Below are 17375 nucleotides of genomic sequence, written 5' to 3'. Positions count from 1 at the left end.
TTCAGAGGACACTTTATTTTGTAAGAGAAAAGGATAAACAGATCACAAATATTATCCAGGTTTGAACGCATGCCAAGGCTAATGCTACGTGCACACCAGTCGCTGTGGTTTGCCCGTCTGTGTAAATCTTTAAAGTCCTCGTAACAACTATAAACAAATGCGTAACTGTCCTCTTAGTACTAGGGATGCTCCGATCAGGATTTTTGCAGCCGATACCGATTACCAACTTGTTGTCTTCGTGATCGGCCGACACCGATACTAATACTTTAAGCTGATATGCAAGCTCTTTGATGACTGTAACATGTTTAAAATGTTTCTAGATAAAGTAATACCAAAGATGTTGCCTTTGTTATATTACTTGCAGTAATTGGGTATATTATTCTTTTAATAGAGAATCAAATAAATTAGCACAACAAATATGCGAGAGATGCGAGTCCACGTGGTTGCACTGGAGTCGTATTTTGGGACAGACTCGAGCGTAAAGCCGGAAATAGGAAAAGAAGTTGCCCGTCAGTGTGAGCTCCTCCCTTCCGTCGTCTGATTGCTCTTTCGCAAGGACTTCTGGGTTGGTAATGTCCTCGCCAAAGACCGCATCAAGGGTGCGCTCATGAGCACACTTCAGAGCATAAAAATGACAGATGGGACACCCTACGGACTAGTAGACTAAGCAAGCATGTGCAATTTAAGGCCATGAGACCGAAAGTCCACATGAAGTGCGCCATTTGAGACAGGGCCACAGTTTATTTGACTCATACACGTGCGTTGAGGTTCGACGCATGCGCATTGCGACAAATTGCATTACCTCTTGTGTCCTACATACTTCAACTAAAATATGCCCTTAAGGGCTAACTGCTCAAACCACAGCTCAAACTCATAACAAAAATAACAACTTACCTTATTTCCTCCAGTCACAAACTGTTTATTGTTGGATTTGCTGAACTGAGGGTGCAACGCCACAACCTGGGATTAAACAGGAAATGGTTCAGATATCTGAGGTAACACCAACATCCACTACAGTATTTCTGTTTAACACTGTTGTGCATCAGAGGGGGTTAAACTGCATTTGAAAACATGCTCAATAAGTTCCCTTTAACCCAGGAAAAGTTAAAGAATTGATCCATCTGGGCTAATACACAAAAGTATTGATATAATAAGATGACAGCGCTTACTCTTTTTAATGTGTGGAATAGGTGACATCTCTCATGCTCAGCAAAAAGGCGGCTCATGCATGATATGAAATGCCCCAGAGAAATCAATTAAGACTAGTAGCGGGCAGAAATTACATTGTTTTTGAGAATTATCAATGCTTGCTCTGACAGGAAATCGAAATCAAAGGGCTATTTCCCATCAGGCACAAAAACATAGCACGGGGAGCTACGACTCACATTAACAGCAATAAGTTACCTTGATGGGGCAGTCAAAGTTTTCGTGGAAGCCCTCCCTGGTGTACAAGCCAAACACTTGCACCTGCAAAAACAAGAAAAAGAGGAGTGAACCCGACAACTGAGATGTCTTTTAAGAGAAAATCACAGCGGTCTGGAGACGCATTTCATGATGGTAGTCGACTCGGGCAAAGCATCTTAAAAGCATCAGGCTAGTTAACCAACACCTACGCTCCCAATTAGTGGAAAGGTCAACTCTACCTGTCCATGCGAGCCATGTTACCGACTTAATCTCTAGCAGTGCTTTAGTCCCCGACGGCTATAAACAAGCCATAAGGCAACATTTCACCTGCACCTGTCTGCACTGAACAAGAGGAACACGAGTGAGAGATTTCAACAAGTACAACTTTCGAAAAGTAAATCACGCTCTTGTATTCAAGATGATGGTGGGGAAAGGAGACTGTTGACTTTTCTGGGAAGGTAAAGTGGAAGATAATATTCAGCCAGTCAAAGTGCGATCCACCGGTTGAGGCGTGAAATGTTTTCACATCAGCTTGAACCTGAAGTACACCAAAAAAAATAAGACTCTTCCTCTTAAGAAATGTGGCATATTTTGCGTAACACCGGCCTTTAAGCAGAGCAAGGATTAACGGCACACAAGGACGAACAATGGTCCTCAAATCGATTTTAATTGGTGTAGGTGCTGGGGGCGAGACAAGATCTTGCTTTCGCTGTAGGAACAGGGGGAGCTGTGGCGTATCGCGGCACAGATCGGCCTGAGAAAGCCACACGAGGTGCTGATGATTAGCCTCTGTGGACTGATAACAGCCAGCTTGTGATCAATGAGCAGATAGATCGAGAAAAACGATAGAAATCACAAGAATGGTGGAGGAGTTGTTTTTTTAACATAGAGAATTGCATGAAAGTCCTAAACAACTCTCTAGTCTAAAGTTAACTGGCTTTCTTCCATCTTTTATCTAAGTTGATAACAAGCTAACCAATCTGACTGGTTTGTACAATTCTGATGTCCTGACGTTAGACTGATGTTTAACATGGTTTACATATATTGGAAGCTTATACACAAATGCTTATTTGGTCCTGGAACAACATTCCTATGTATCAACCAATCATTGCCCTTAGATTTTAGGAATGGATTGAAGGACATATTGGTAAACCTTTTTCTGTCTAATGATTTTGGCAAGTAGATTCAAATTTCTGTCTATAGTACTTCTTTAAAGGGGACATTTCACAAGACTTTTTTAAGATGTCAAATAAATCTTTGGTGTCCCCAGAGTACGCATGTGAAGTTCTAGATCAAAATATCATATAGATCATTTATTATAGCATGTTACAATTGCCACTTTGTAGGTGTGAGCAAAATGTGCAGTTTTGGGTGTATCCTTTTAAAATGCAAATGAGCTGATCTCTGCACTAAATGGCGGTGCCGTGGTTTGATAGTGCAGATTAACTCTTTCACCGCCAGCGTTTTAAAAAAAAGTTGCCAGCCAGCGCCAGCGTTTTTCATGATTTTGACCAAAGTTTAATGCCTTCCAGAAAATGTTCTTCTTTAAATAAATAAACATACAATATACCAAATGAAAGAACACACCCTCTGCTTTCAAACAAAAAAACCGTTTCATCCTACCTTTAGTGGTTCTTTTGCAATCAGCTTTTGAATATGGGTAGGTTTTTGCAAAAACACCATATTTTGAGCAAAAAGCAAAAATAATTCAATTTTTGTGACTGACTTTTCATAGAGATCATATTCAGAGCGATCTTTAAAACAGACACGGACATGCAGCAGCTTGCCATAGGGCAATACTTCCGGTTTTAAAAAGTTGCGGAAGGGCGCCACCTGGTGGATAATAGCGGTATTGCGGAAAGACGGAAAATCTCGTCATTGGCGGGGAAGCGTTTTCTCTTAATTGACGAGATATCTCGTCAATGGCGGGGAAAGAGTTAAGGGGCGGATATCCCCTTCTGACATCACAAGGGGAGCCAAATTTCAATTACCTATTTTTTCACATACTTGCAGAGAATGGTTTACCAAAACTAAGTCACTGGGTTGATCTTTTCACATTTTCTAGGTCGATTGAAGCACTGGGGACCCAATTATAGCACTTTAACATGGAAAAAGTCTGATTTTCATGCTATGTCTCATTTAAAATGTTATTGCAAAGAAGGTTTAGAGTAAAAACAGCTTTACAGTACTGTATAAGGTTCCTATCATTGGTTAATGGGAATATTGATCAATAAAGGATGGAGCAGCAGAGCCATGGCAGCAAATGTGAATATGTAATCCTCACCTTTCCATCTTCCGAACAGATGCCAACATGCTCACCACTCTCATCCAAACTAATCTGGTTTATCTTCACTGGACTCTATGAGAACAGACGCCAAAGATGAAGAACAAAGTGAAACCAAAGCACTGTTACAGCGTTGTAGAATCAGTAGTAATTATAATAAATGATGAACTTATATTATAATCAAACTTAAACACAAATAGACAAACACAGAGTTCAACTGGTAATTTGTTATGTTTTAAAATAATTTAATAGCAACCAACAGTTTCAAATATGTATAGATGCACATCAAACAATGACTTACAATTTCAAACTTCTGTGTAACATTTCCTTGGATATCCAGCAGGTAAACCTTCCCAAAGTGTGTCCCAAGAGCCAGGAACTGCAAGCAACAGGGAACATAAACATGTCAGACATACAAGTCAGAACCACAGGACATCCGGAACTTATACAGACTTAAAAGCTATGGCGAAGGTATTAAAAAATGAGTTTTACCAGGCATGGCTGTGAAGCCTCAGTGTTTGTGCGTGTATGCCAGTGTGTGTTTGTGTGTGTGGTTATGGCCGGTCCCCTCGAGGGCAAAAAGTGTGAAATTGCTGGAGGACAGAAAAGCCTATTTATCAGGGCGCCCCAGTGTGAAATAGCATTTTTCCTTGACATATCAAAACGCCTCAACATAATATATGCACCACAGGTCACACTTCTTTACCCTACACACCAGTGAAACACTTCGCCTGTCACACTAATGCAATTACATTTTAGAGTTTAACAGAGGAAATCATTTGCCATTATCTCTTGTGAATTCACAATATCACCGCCAGCCTATTCAACATTTATGTCACCAATAAAACAAAATAAGTTAGATAAAAATTGTTCTGGTTTTGGAGTTTTTTAATTTTCTAGTTTTACTGTTTTTACAGTGTAGAAAAATATAAATCTGATTATAAATTTATATTACAAAGCCACTCTCACACACACGTTTTTATTACAAGTTTGCTAAAAGCTTTGCAGGTTGCCCATTCCTTATATACTTTTTCTAAACAACTACATTTGCTAATATTCTATTCTTACTTTCATAATGTGACACTTTTAAATTAATTTGAAATTGAATAAGAAAAAGGAAACTTTTTAAAACAACAAAAATCTAAACTAACAATAAAAGAACTTTGGTCAGCCAAAATATGTTTTCAGAGAGGAAACAAGTTACAGATAAGAAAAATACAAAGTCAGAAATAGTAAAAAAAATGGTAATAAATGTACACCAATGATTGGGCACGTGATGAAAAAATCATAATATAATTACATTTACACATACTGCAGATGTTTTTATCTAAACCAACTTAACTAACAACACATTCATTCTATGTACGGGTGATTCTCACGAAATCCAGATTTAGAAGGTGTCCAGCATCTGAATTTTTAAAAAGTCCTTGAAGCCATTTTTTGCACATATAAGATAAAGGTCTGAACTTACTATAACCATTATTTTTAGAGGATTTTAAAAATATTTCCTATAGAATTATTTTCAATTTTTGATAATGATAATCTAAAATTGTAAATAATTCTATAGGAAATATTTTTAAAATCCTCCAAAATTAATGGTATCATTACCGCAACATGATATTACATTAAAGGACAAGTTCGGTATTTTAGACTTAAAGCCCTGTTTTCAGATTGTTTATGGTCAAATAGAATGGTTTTGACTGAAATTTCGACATTTTCGGCTGCCCTGAGAATTTTCGCTTGTTTGTGTTTCAGCTCAGACCTCTACAATGGCTTTATAGGTGCACTGGAACAATCCTTTCTAAAATGCATTAAACTTTCGTTTACAAAGACGAGAAACTCACCGAGTGGTCAGGGGTGTTCACTGATATGCTCACACAAAAATCGCTGCAAAAGATGCTTTCCAACAGCTGTTTTAGCATTCGTTGTTAACTTGTGGACCTATTTCCCCAAACGCCTCACACCCGTACATTCTTCCGCTTAGAGCTTGAATAATAAACACTCCAGCCCAGGTGGTGGCGCTAATCCGCCTTTGCCAATTGCAAGAATAGAAACAAAGTTCCTGGCGCGGAGTAATACCGTACCTCACAGGACGTCTAATACAGTCAATGGAGTTGGTAAAAACTACGATAAAACCTGTTGGAATGCGTCTTTTGGAGCGATTTTTGTGTGAGCATACCAGTGAACACCCCTGACCACTCGGTGAGTTTCACGTCTTTGTAAACGAAAGTTTAATGCATTTTAGGAAGGATTGTTCCAGTGCACCTATAAAGCCATTGTAGAGGTCTGAGCTGAAACACAAACAAGCGAAAATTCTCAGGGCAGCCGAAAATGTCGAAATTTCAGTCAAAACCATTCTATTTGACCATAAACAATCTGAAAACAGGGCTTTAAGTCTAAAATACCGAACTTGTCCTTTAAAGGCGCTCTAAGCGAATAATGTGCGACGTCACTTCCTGTTGATGTTTGAACTGTTTTCAAACAGACAGAGCGTAGCTAACTCCTCCCCCTCCCCCTCCCTTCCGTGCTTTCATGAACGCGCCCAACCCCCACCCCCAAATCCTTCTTGTCGTTTATTGGCTGGAATACTTTGTTTGTTTTGTGCTGGCTAGGTTTGGCCATTTGTTGATATTGCCGTTTGTGAAGCCTGGGCTATCTACAGAGATCGCGTTTTTTTACAGTTTGATCAGCGGACAGGCAGCAAGCAGATAGTGAGGAGATGTTTCCGGTATGTAACAAAAAATGTTTTATGGTCTAAAACGCTTCAATTCGCTTAGAGCACCTTTAAATATATGCATTTACAAACTCATGTTTCGGTAATGAGAACTAAAAAGTTGTCTAGGTACTATGACAAACAAAATTTCAAATTTTATCTAAAGAAAAAAAATAAGAACTGCTCTACCTGGAGCCATCTTGAGTGTCACAGTTAATTATGTCCCTTACAACTATTTTTTTTTTTTTTTTGCTTAAACAATGATTGAAAATTGTTGTGAAGGATGAGAAAATTGGTCTTGGACACATTTATATTCCCTACTATTGTCTCTACATTTACCAATGATCACCAAATACCACATGTTTAATTACTGTAAATGTTTATAGTATAACATGCACTGAAGCTTTTTATTTTTTAATTATAAATATTTCCATGTCAAAGAACCCAAATCCTTTCAGGGACACGTTGCGGTAATGAAAATTTTCACCTTAAATGTGGAAAAAACAAGTGTGCCGCAAAAGCCCTGATAAGTGAAGTCAAAACGTCTCGATCGCCCCCCAGTGACTGGTCCCAGTATAGGTCATAAACCCCGCCTCCCCATGTTATTCAATGGGACTTGAGACCAACTAAAAAAATTAATTATACTTCAATTATCTTTTTTCCGAAGCTGGTTTCTGTCATTTAATGTAGTTTTTATCACGCTGATGTACATTCAAATGTTTGTTTTTAAAATAGGTTTGTGTTTAGTTAGTTATTTAATAATATAAAAACTGTGGTGTCACGTCATGATTGACAGCTGTGATATCGTGTGATATGCGCATTCTACAAGAGCGAGGGCGGGGTTTTGATTTCGCGGCTTCACTTTCTGCTCACTACTGCGCATGACTGGTCCCGAAATCGCTACTGCGCAGACTCAAGACCCAAGATGTCAGCGCCATGTCGGGACACTGGCGGCTTCACTTTTCACTAAAGGAAGAGAGCGAACAGGCGTCGTCCATCTTTTTTTTACAGCCTATGGGAAAAAACAACAAAATTGTTTTGTATGATGTAATTTAAAATCCTGTGCAAAATAGTACATGAAGAGATGTTTGTAACTGTATGCTTCTTATTTTGATAGTATTTACTTTTTTATCAAAATGTTTCATTACACCTCATAAGTCTAATTTCGCGAGAATCGCCCTTAATACATTTCTTTTATCACTATGTTTGTTTCCTAAAATCAAACCCATGACCTTTGCAGATCTAATGCAATGAACTACCCACTGAGCCACAGTGATATGCATGGTTATTGTGTATTAAAATAACTGAGGGTCAATTTTGATGTATAAAAATCACACATATGAAAGCTCGATCACCATGTGCAAGGAACCTGGTTCACATTAGTCAGCGAGCAATTTAGCTTTTTTAAGGCAGCCCACATGTATAGGCTAAACTTGATATCAGATTTGGAATATCATACATCTTGCAAGTTATTGTGGTAAAAACTACATTTAACTAAATTCAAGTTTATTTTGCCTATAAAGACTATATGGGGTATAATCTGCTTGCTGGGTAGACTGGACCCAAAGCATCCATCTTTACAGCTTAAAACACAAACTGAATGAGCCCATTTTCAGGTTTTAAGGTTACCCCGTGTTCAAACACATACACACACACACATCTGCTTATACGTGTACAGACCTCACCCTGTCACAGCACACCGCACTGCCCCATGCCTCACTGCAGTCTATAATGAAATGCTTATATTTACAGGCACAGTCGAGCATGTCCACCAGAACCCCCGCAATCTCCACAAATAAAATCAGACCAAAATAAATAAATAAAAGGGGTGGCCTCGCCAGCCTCAGTGGCTCTTAAAGGGATTTACCAAAATGAAATTGGTGAAATGAAATTTGGATCCTTGGCACTTAAAATATGAAGCAACATTAGGCAGGTGAGTCGCTAGGGCGCGTCTTGTATGGAGGCTGTATGTACGTAGGCACGCACACATGCATTAAAGAGACAGAAAGACTTATATATAGATATAAAGAGAAGGTAAAAGAGTAAATAAACAGGGGACCTTCATAGAAAATTCAGCTTTTGAACATGTCTTCCGCTTGCAAGCTTGCCTTTTTCGGAGAGGTGGAAGGGGAGGAGGTCCCAAAGGGAAAAGCAAGAAAAGTGGGGGGGGATAAAAATCAATAGCGGTTAATAAAACATCAGGTGAGGAGACATAACTAGGTATGACTACTCCTCCACAGCGTCCGTGCATGAGTGAACCAGCTGCCATGACGATTAACCAGACTACGCAGAATGTTCCACCAACAAAAATATCAAAGCGCCGAAAAACTGAAAGAGGACAGGAGACAAAGACACAGAAATCTAAAAGTAGAGGAAATGAAAAGGAAATGAGTGAAAGGCTGAGTGTTTGTGCGTGCAGTAAGCACCTTTCTGAGAGAATGTGTGATGGGGTCAAATGGTCAAAAATGTTATTTTAAACACTGTGCTTAAGTGCAAATCATTAAATCTATTTGAAAATCAGACACATGTAAAGAAATACATCCTTAAATGAACATAAAGGATTGACATTTGGAATGTGATCAATTAAAATTATCTAAGAAAAAATTCAAATTAAGTTATAAATCTGAATAAATTTCATAGGACTGCAATTAAAAATTACTTTTACTTAAAGGATCGTTCCTAATTTGCTTTAAAAAAAAAAACAGATAATTTACTCACCAACATGTCACCCAAAATGTTGATGTCTTTCTTTGTTCAGTCGAGCAGAAATTGCGTTTTTTGAGGAAAACATTCCAGGATTTTTCTCATTTTAATGGACTTCAATGGACCCCAACCCTTAACAGTTTTAATGCAGTTTAAAATTGCAGTTTTACAGGACTCTAAACGATCCCAAACGAGGCATAAGGGTCTTATCTAGTGAAACGATTTTCCTTTTTGGCAGGAAAAATTTAAAATATGCACTTTTAAACCACAACTTCTCTATTTCCTTGGCTGTGTGACGAGCCAGCGAAACCTCATGTAATTAGGTAATGACGGCAAAATGTCAAGTGCATATGAAACACACATTTGCGAATCATTTTAAACAATAAACTGATGACACAAAGACATTAGTTAGCATCATTCGACATACAACAACGTCGGAACGCTCCTCTTTCTCCACACTCGTAAACACTGGGGCTTAGTTACGTCATCCGTGACCTCTTAACGTGATGACATATTACGTGAGGTCGTGCTGGCGTGTTACAGGACCGGAGATAGACGAGAAGTTGTGGTTTAAAAGTGCATATTTTTTATTTTTCTTGCAAAAAATGATAATCGTTTCACTAGATAAGACCCTTATGCCTCGTTTGAGATCATTTAGAGTCCTTTGAAACTGCAATTTTGAAACTGCATTAAAACTGTTAAGTGTTGGGGTCCATTAAAGTCTATTAAAATAAGAAAAATCCTGGAATGTTTTCCTCAAAAAACATAATTTCTTCTCGACTGAACAAAAAAAGACATCAACATTTCGGATGACATAATGGTGAGTAAATTATCTGGATTTTTTTAAAGAAATTGACTAATCCTTTAATGTTTGTAATTAAGACAGACATTTTAAATATGTGACCCTGTCTGTGAAATACAGGTTAAAGTCTTATAATCTGATTTTGAGAATATAGGGGCATCAAAGTTTGATTTTAGTCATTGATTTCAAACTCAGTCAATATTAAAGATATCAAGGATATATTTTCACATAATGTTCTTTACACTATGTAGGATGATTTTATGCAGAAAACAGTAAATCTTAAAAATAGCCTTTAGCTGGGTTTTTAAAAGCAAGGTCACATATTAATCTTAATGCATAACAGAATTACAATTTGTTATTGATTCTAAATCTTAAGAATAGGGATGCATATCAATTAATCGCGATTAATCTATAGCAGAATAAAAGTTTTTGTTTACATCATATATGTGTGTGTACTGTGTATAATAACTTTGTATAGTTAAATGCACACACATGCATGTATATATTTAAGCAATGTTTACATGTGTATATACATTTGTATATTTATGTATAATTTATATTATATATAAATATAAATACTTAATATATAAATATATTTTTTTCTTAAAATTATACATGCATGTGTGCATATTTATATATACATAATTATTATACACAGTTCACACACATATATGATGTAAACAAAAACTTTTATTCTGCTATAGATTAATCGCGATTAATTGATATGCATCCCTACTTAAGAAACATATAAAGACACACATATACATGATAAACATCATGCCTCATGTATTGCACCTCATGTACTGAAAACATGCAAGGGAACGTCTATGCACCTTATCATGCACCGTCATGCAGCTGGCTGCATCCCTCTGTAGGATCTCTGTCACGCCATTGGTTAGCCTTTCGTACTTCAGTTTAGGCTCCTCCTCAGTGTCATCCTCCTGGTGAAACACACAAAAAAAATTTCATCGTCAGTTCTGAATCTTCAATTCAACAGCTCTATATTCACATGGCTTTCACATGGCTCTTCTCTCACATTTATATAGCATGTGCTAAAATTATCCACTTTGCATTAAGCAAGTCTTCTCACTGTAATGCATTTGCATTTGTAATGCAAGCGACAACAGCAAAGCGATTTGTGATAGGAAAGCAATAACATGAGAAGTGCCCTAATACTATAGATGCTTATCTGCAGCATTCTTGTCGCTTTTGCGTCCATACTACTTGGATACTAAATATTATACATATTTCTAACAGGTATTCTTGCATCCCCCACTCTGTACACATGACATCTATGTTTTCGTTGATGATCTGAATGATCCTGATGCAAATATAACATTTAGGCATAATGTGTCCTAAGATAATGTGCCCTTAGACTACAAGCAGACTGTACGGTTTTCATTTCTGCAAACATCTCTCCGGTTACCAGCGACTCCCATTGTCCATTTCCTTTTCTGCCCAGATGTGAAATTTCTAATGTCCGAGCATTTGTCATGGTCTGGAAAGCCATTAAAGACAGGGATGGAGAGAAATAGAGGGGGGGACATTTCTTGACAAACTTTTTATGGTGGGGAGGGTGGCGATAATATCCCTTCTGTTTCATATCCCATAATTTCTTCCTCTTGTTAGTGTTTGCCATCGCCACGGCGATGTGGTGGATGAGTGTTGTGCCTCATTCCCTGCCGCTCCTAATTGGTGCCCTGGGGAGCAGGGGATGAAGGGGAGTCTGTCTTTAATTGCCCCTTTTCTGGAGTGCTGTGACCGTCCACACACTCTTCTCCTGCTCATCCTTCATTCTCTGCTTCTGTCTCTCTAGTTAGAAACTTTGCTGGGTTGCAACGCTACGCTGAAGCATTGGGTCTCAAAATCACAGATTAATGTCAAACGCTGCCAGCATCTTTCCTCATTTCACTGCATGACATCACATTTAGAAGCTGTGTGGCATGTTTACTTTAAGCTTTGAGAGGCGTTTGCTTTTCTTCATGGGACTAGATGGTTTGTTTTACAGTGTGAAGGTATGCTGAACGAAGAGGCACATTCTGACATCATTTACTGAAACTTATATGCAATACTTTATATTGTGGAAAAAAGCTGTTGCTGTTTTTGTTAGTTGTGGATATTGACTGCATTCACTTTCATTATACAGAATAAGAGATACGTGAGTATTTTGCGTTACCGATGAACAAATGTCAAGTCATTTAATTGAGTAAACAATGACAGACAAATTTTGGGTCAATTATTTCTTTAAATGACTACTGGGAAGGAGGGACTGAAACCGTTGTTGAGAGATAGACACATAGAAAAAAAGGTGTTGTTCATCTGAGAGCATATTTTTATACAACTTGCAACACCTTCATGATAACACCAAGAAGTGTTATGCTGGGGATGGGGACCAGAGGAGAGGGAAAGAGTGAGAAAGAGAGAGAGAAAGAGTTTAATAAAGTTATGAACTTAAACGCTTAATGTGAGTCCAAAGACAAATATAATCATGGTCTCAAGGTGTATGGGTAGATGAGGAAGATAGGAAATTTCAATGCCCTGCAATTTCATTTACGAGGAAAAGAAAGCCACTGTTCAAACAACTTCATCTCTATTATCTCCTTAACTTAAAGTCAAGCTCTGTTTTAATGATCAATACAATTCTTCTAGTTTTATTTAAATGATTACAGGTGACTGGTATTATGGGGATAGATGTGACAGTAAATAACTATGCAAATATGCGACCCAGTATGTGAAAAGTCATTTTTTTGTTATTTACTGTTTTCGACATAAAATCATCCTACATAATGTAAAGAACATAACAAGAACAAAAGATAACCTTGATATTTTTAAATATTGACTTGGTAAGGCCATTTCAAAGATTGAAATCAATGTGAAATCAAAATTTGATGCTCAATATTTCGTAATTATGGTTTTCACAGTCAGGGTCACATATTGTACAATAAACCTCAACAGTTAACGTCTCACCAGAACTGTGTAAAAATATGTTTAACAGAAGTAAATGCACAACAACCATGCATAAGATTACAAAATATTATATAAGCACACAAATGATGCTTAATCCTTTCTCAAAACTTACCCATCATCACATTAACTCTCTGTTTTTATGCCATTTATATCATTATTGCATTGTAGACAATACATTGTTACAATAAAAGTTTTAATGTTAATGCTATAGTTACTAACTACTTTACGTAAGGAATAATTGACTGGGGCAATTGAATAATTTGAAAATAATATTTATATAAAAGTCAATTATTCAGTTTATACGGTCACCACAAACATTGCTACGACATTGCTCTCTTGGTTATTTTAAGACATTTGACAGGTCATGAATAAAAAAATAACAATGCATACCCATGTATTAATGTATAGAAATACTAAATTTTACCTCTGAGTCATCTGTCGTTGTCTCCTCACTTGGTTTTCTTCCCTGAAAAAAGGACATGCAAGTGTTTTAAGTTAAAATAAGAAATACATAATACTAACGGGCGATATTAAATTTGTTAAATACAAATAGTTATAATAACAACAAAGCTTTTACTACACTCCTGTTAGGCACAAATAGAAGTTATTTTATAAAGCACTACAGCCATCACAGAAAACAGTAAACTTGCCGTCACAATAACATTGGCAGTGGTATTGGTAAGTGCCTAGTAAATCTATCCTGCTAGCATATTAGCTTCAGTAACATTTGAAATACTTTATATAGACCATTTACAAGTACAATCTCGAATAGCTTAAATGCAATGAAATTAAACATACAAACACAACATACATTGTCACAGCTCGCTCTTACATCTGACAACATGTTGACAGAAACCTACCTGCTCCTCCACTTCCGACATGATACAAGCTTCACTCGAGCAGATATAACGCTAATTCGGTTTCAGTCTAATAACCTATCGTCTGTCATCTGTATTTATAACTTTATTTACGCTCAAATACATCCTTTGCTGAAGAAAATATATGTAAACCAGCGCAGCTATTCATACATTTCTCATTACGGTCGCTGCAGAATCACATGACAACAACAGGAAGTGTCGATCGATGGTGCATCATGGGATATGTAGTTTGAAAGGATTTTTTTTTTTATTGCAATCAAAAAGAAAGATACAGCGACATATCGTCAATTTCAAGTAATAAACATAAGAAATCATCAGATAAGATAAGTACATGGAGTTTTGATGAAATTCACATTAAGATCATGAAGGGAAAAAAATACAAATAATTAAAAATAATAATAATAATAATAATAATAATAATAGAGAGGGCAATTTACAAGCAAATTAAAGTAAAAGATTGAATAACTTACAAATTTTGGTAGTTTTTACAGCTTTCTTATGAACAGATGTCGAAATTGTATCCAAATATAAACTAAATTCTTGTTTGAAGACATTGAAGTGTGGATTATTTTTTGTACATTTAGATTTATGGATATGAAACTTTCCAGTAATTAAAATAAGATTGATACAAAAGCTTGCATTGAATAGTGTCTTGTCATCATCATAAAAACCAAAAAGAATGTGTCTATAAGTTAAAGAAAAGTTTGGAAGAATATTTTGAACAATTAGAAATTCAATATCTCTCTGTAGTTTGAAAGGATGCGGGTGCGAACTACGTTTCAATTCTTCAACAAAGGAGTGTAAAACAATTTTGTTTTCATTTAGTTTCAATTGAATTGTTTTCCGGACCATTTATTTAAAAAAATAAAAGCCATTGCAATGCAACACTGACAAATAAAAAATAAATGCCCACATATTTAGCTGTCCCCAAGAGTCTACGTTATACTTTTGCTCATTGTACTACATACGTCAAAAAGTAGACGTGTACTGAGATATATTTGGTCATTGTTAGATTTGTAAATGACTGCTAGGACACCATGGGACAGGATCATCTAAGACAGCCTGTCAATGTGTCTCATATGTTTATGCTAATATTGGATGGGATGGCAAGCTTTGCTTGACATATTTATTATGAGTTAAAATATCAGCTCCATTCACCTAAGCTTGACAAATTATGCAAATGACATATAGGCCTACACATCAAATATCCACAAAATACCTTTGGTAACACAATGCTCAACCATCAAGCTATTCAGGAGGACATGTTGGTTGTAATAAATTAGATCAAAACCAACACAGTGTTAATGGTAAATGATAGAAGTAGCTCACTGTAGAATATATTAAGTATGATCTAGTATGTTTCTGCACTAAAGCCTATAGTATTAGTGCGAATCAAGTTAAATTTACATGTACGCCTTAATTATAACTGCCATTGCAATTTTTCTGTAAGTCTCTTTACAGGAAGTAAAAGCTTTTTAAAAAGCTGAACAGTTGCAAGGTGGTGGGCAAGGGGCGTTGCATTTCTGCCACATGTTTACTGTAGATTAACTTTCTAATAATTGATGAGAAATGACCCTGTGAGTCTCTGCTTATTTGCTCTACAATGCTTCAGGCTGTACTAAATTATTTACTTATAATGTCCTTTCCATTTTATTCTACATGGTTTTTACACAGCATCTTTCTGAACGGTACATATTTACTTATTTTTTCTATAAATGTGAATAATTTTTATTACCATAAGTAAATAAAAAAATGAAGCACTAATGCTCTTTTTTCTGAAACAAACTGGCATTATGATTAGGAGTTAAGAAGGTTGTATGTCCTTTATCTTGATATGCAGTCAATCTTCTTTGGAAGAAAGTGTCTTCTACAAGTTAAGAGACGATTTCTTTAGGAAGTGACCTTTATGTTTAATTTGGTGCTGAGGTCATTGTGGTGTCTCATCTGACAAGCTCCTGATACACACACACGCGTACACACACCTATCACACAAAACCTATAAGAGCCTCATCACCTCCAGATTCTTTCAGCCTCCTGACCTGCCTTTCAACACATCACCATCACTGCACATTATTTATTAATATCTCTGTTGTTTTGACCGGTCTTTTCAGTAGTTTTGCTTTTTTAGAGCTGAGTATTGTCTGTGTTTGCTGCACAAACATTATGCTATATATTATATATTATGTTTTTTGAGTGGGAGTTGTTTTCACAACAAAAGAGGAGTCAAAGTGTTAATTAGTGTTGTAGTTCTCGAGACTGGTCTCGGTCTCAAGACCACTTTTTAAAGGTCTTGGTCTCGTCTTGGAATCGACTGCATTTTTACTCGGTCTCGTCTCGGTTTCAGACAAAGATGAGTCAGAATTTTATTTCAAGACCGGTCAAGACCACATCTGATGGCACACTGCAAAAAAATATTTTCAAGAAAAAAATTCTTAGTATTTTTGTCTTGTTTTCAGTAAAAATATCAAAAAATTCTTAAATTAAGATGCTTTTTCTTGATGAACAAAACGACCCAAGAAAATAAGTCTAGTTTTTAGAGCAAAAATATCAACTTTAAGTGATTTTGTTCATAAAACAAGCAAAAAAATCTTGAATTTTTCTTGAATTTAGTGTTTAAGAAAAAAGTTCAAGATTTTTTTGCTTACCCCATTGGTAGATTTTTTTGCTTGTTTTATTCACAAAATCACTTAAATTTGATATTTTTGGTCTAAAAACTAGACTTATTTTCTTGGGTGTTTTGCTCATCAAGAAAAAGCATCTTAATTTAAGAATTTTTGATATTTTTACTGAAAACAAGACAAAAATACTAAGAAAATTTTTCTTGAAAATCATTTTTTTGCAGTGCACATCACAAATTTATTTTTTATCATTAATTTTATGCAGTTTATTCAGGTTTAGCATATGATGTTGGCATTGTTTAAGTTTCTCCCAATGGCAGTTTTTCTTATTTGATTACTAAAAACACCTGCATTGTGTTAAGTGGATGGCAAGCCATTGAAAGACAGTTCAGATTAAATGGTTAAGTTGATTTCAGCTCTTTAGTGTTTTTTCACATTTATTTGCTTATAGACCAAGATAAATTCCCACATATCTGCAATACCTTTGATTATTTTATCAACTTCTCTGATGGCACACACACACACACACACACACACACACACACACGCACGCACGCACGCACGCACGCACGCACGCACACACACACACACACACACACACACACACACATTCTGGTTTCCATGTTTTGTGGGGACATTCCATAGAGGTAATGCATTTTATACCATACAAACTGTATATTCTATTCCCCTTACCTGCCCCATTCCCTAACCCCAACCATCACAGAAACCTTTCTGATAACTTAGATTTTTAAAAACATCATTCTGTTAGATTTATTAGCTTGTTTCCTCATGGGGACATCAAAATGTCCCCACAAGGTCACAAAAACACTGGTATACCTATCTTTGTGGGGACAATTGGTCCCCACAACGTGATAATTACCAGGTACACACACACACACACACACACACACACACACACACACACACACACACACACACACACACACACACACACACACACACACACACACACACACACACACACACACACACACACGCACACACG

The 17375-nt window shown here is 36.5% G+C and overlaps 1 protein-coding gene across 1 annotated transcript in view; it reads right to left on the bottom strand.

Moving 5' to 3' along the window:
- Positions 1 to 13950, bottom strand: part of vps41 (VPS41 subunit of HOPS complex) — a 30772-nt gene extending 16822 nt beyond the window's left edge. Inside the window, exons 1-7 of the mRNA XM_065294894.2 lie at positions 13734 to 13950; positions 13298 to 13339; positions 10740 to 10847; positions 3990 to 4067; positions 3689 to 3763; positions 1405 to 1467; positions 895 to 960 (exon numbers count right to left, since the gene is read on the bottom strand). Coding sequence (XP_065150966.1) covers positions 895 to 960; positions 1405 to 1467; positions 3689 to 3763; positions 3990 to 4067; positions 10740 to 10847; positions 13298 to 13339; positions 13734 to 13754 — 453 coding nt within the window. The 5' untranslated portion in view covers positions 13755 to 13950. The remainder of the gene's footprint in view (positions 1 to 894; positions 961 to 1404; positions 1468 to 3688; positions 3764 to 3989; positions 4068 to 10739; positions 10848 to 13297; positions 13340 to 13733) is intronic.
- Between the last annotated feature and the right edge of the window lie 3425 nt (positions 13951 to 17375).

Source organism: Paramisgurnus dabryanus, chromosome 22, assembly GCF_030506205.2.
Source record: "Paramisgurnus dabryanus chromosome 22, PD_genome_1.1, whole genome shotgun sequence".
Taxonomy (NCBI): domain Eukaryota; kingdom Metazoa; phylum Chordata; class Actinopteri; order Cypriniformes; family Cobitidae; genus Paramisgurnus; species Paramisgurnus dabryanus.
This window is presented reverse-complemented; position numbering and strand designations above follow the sequence as displayed.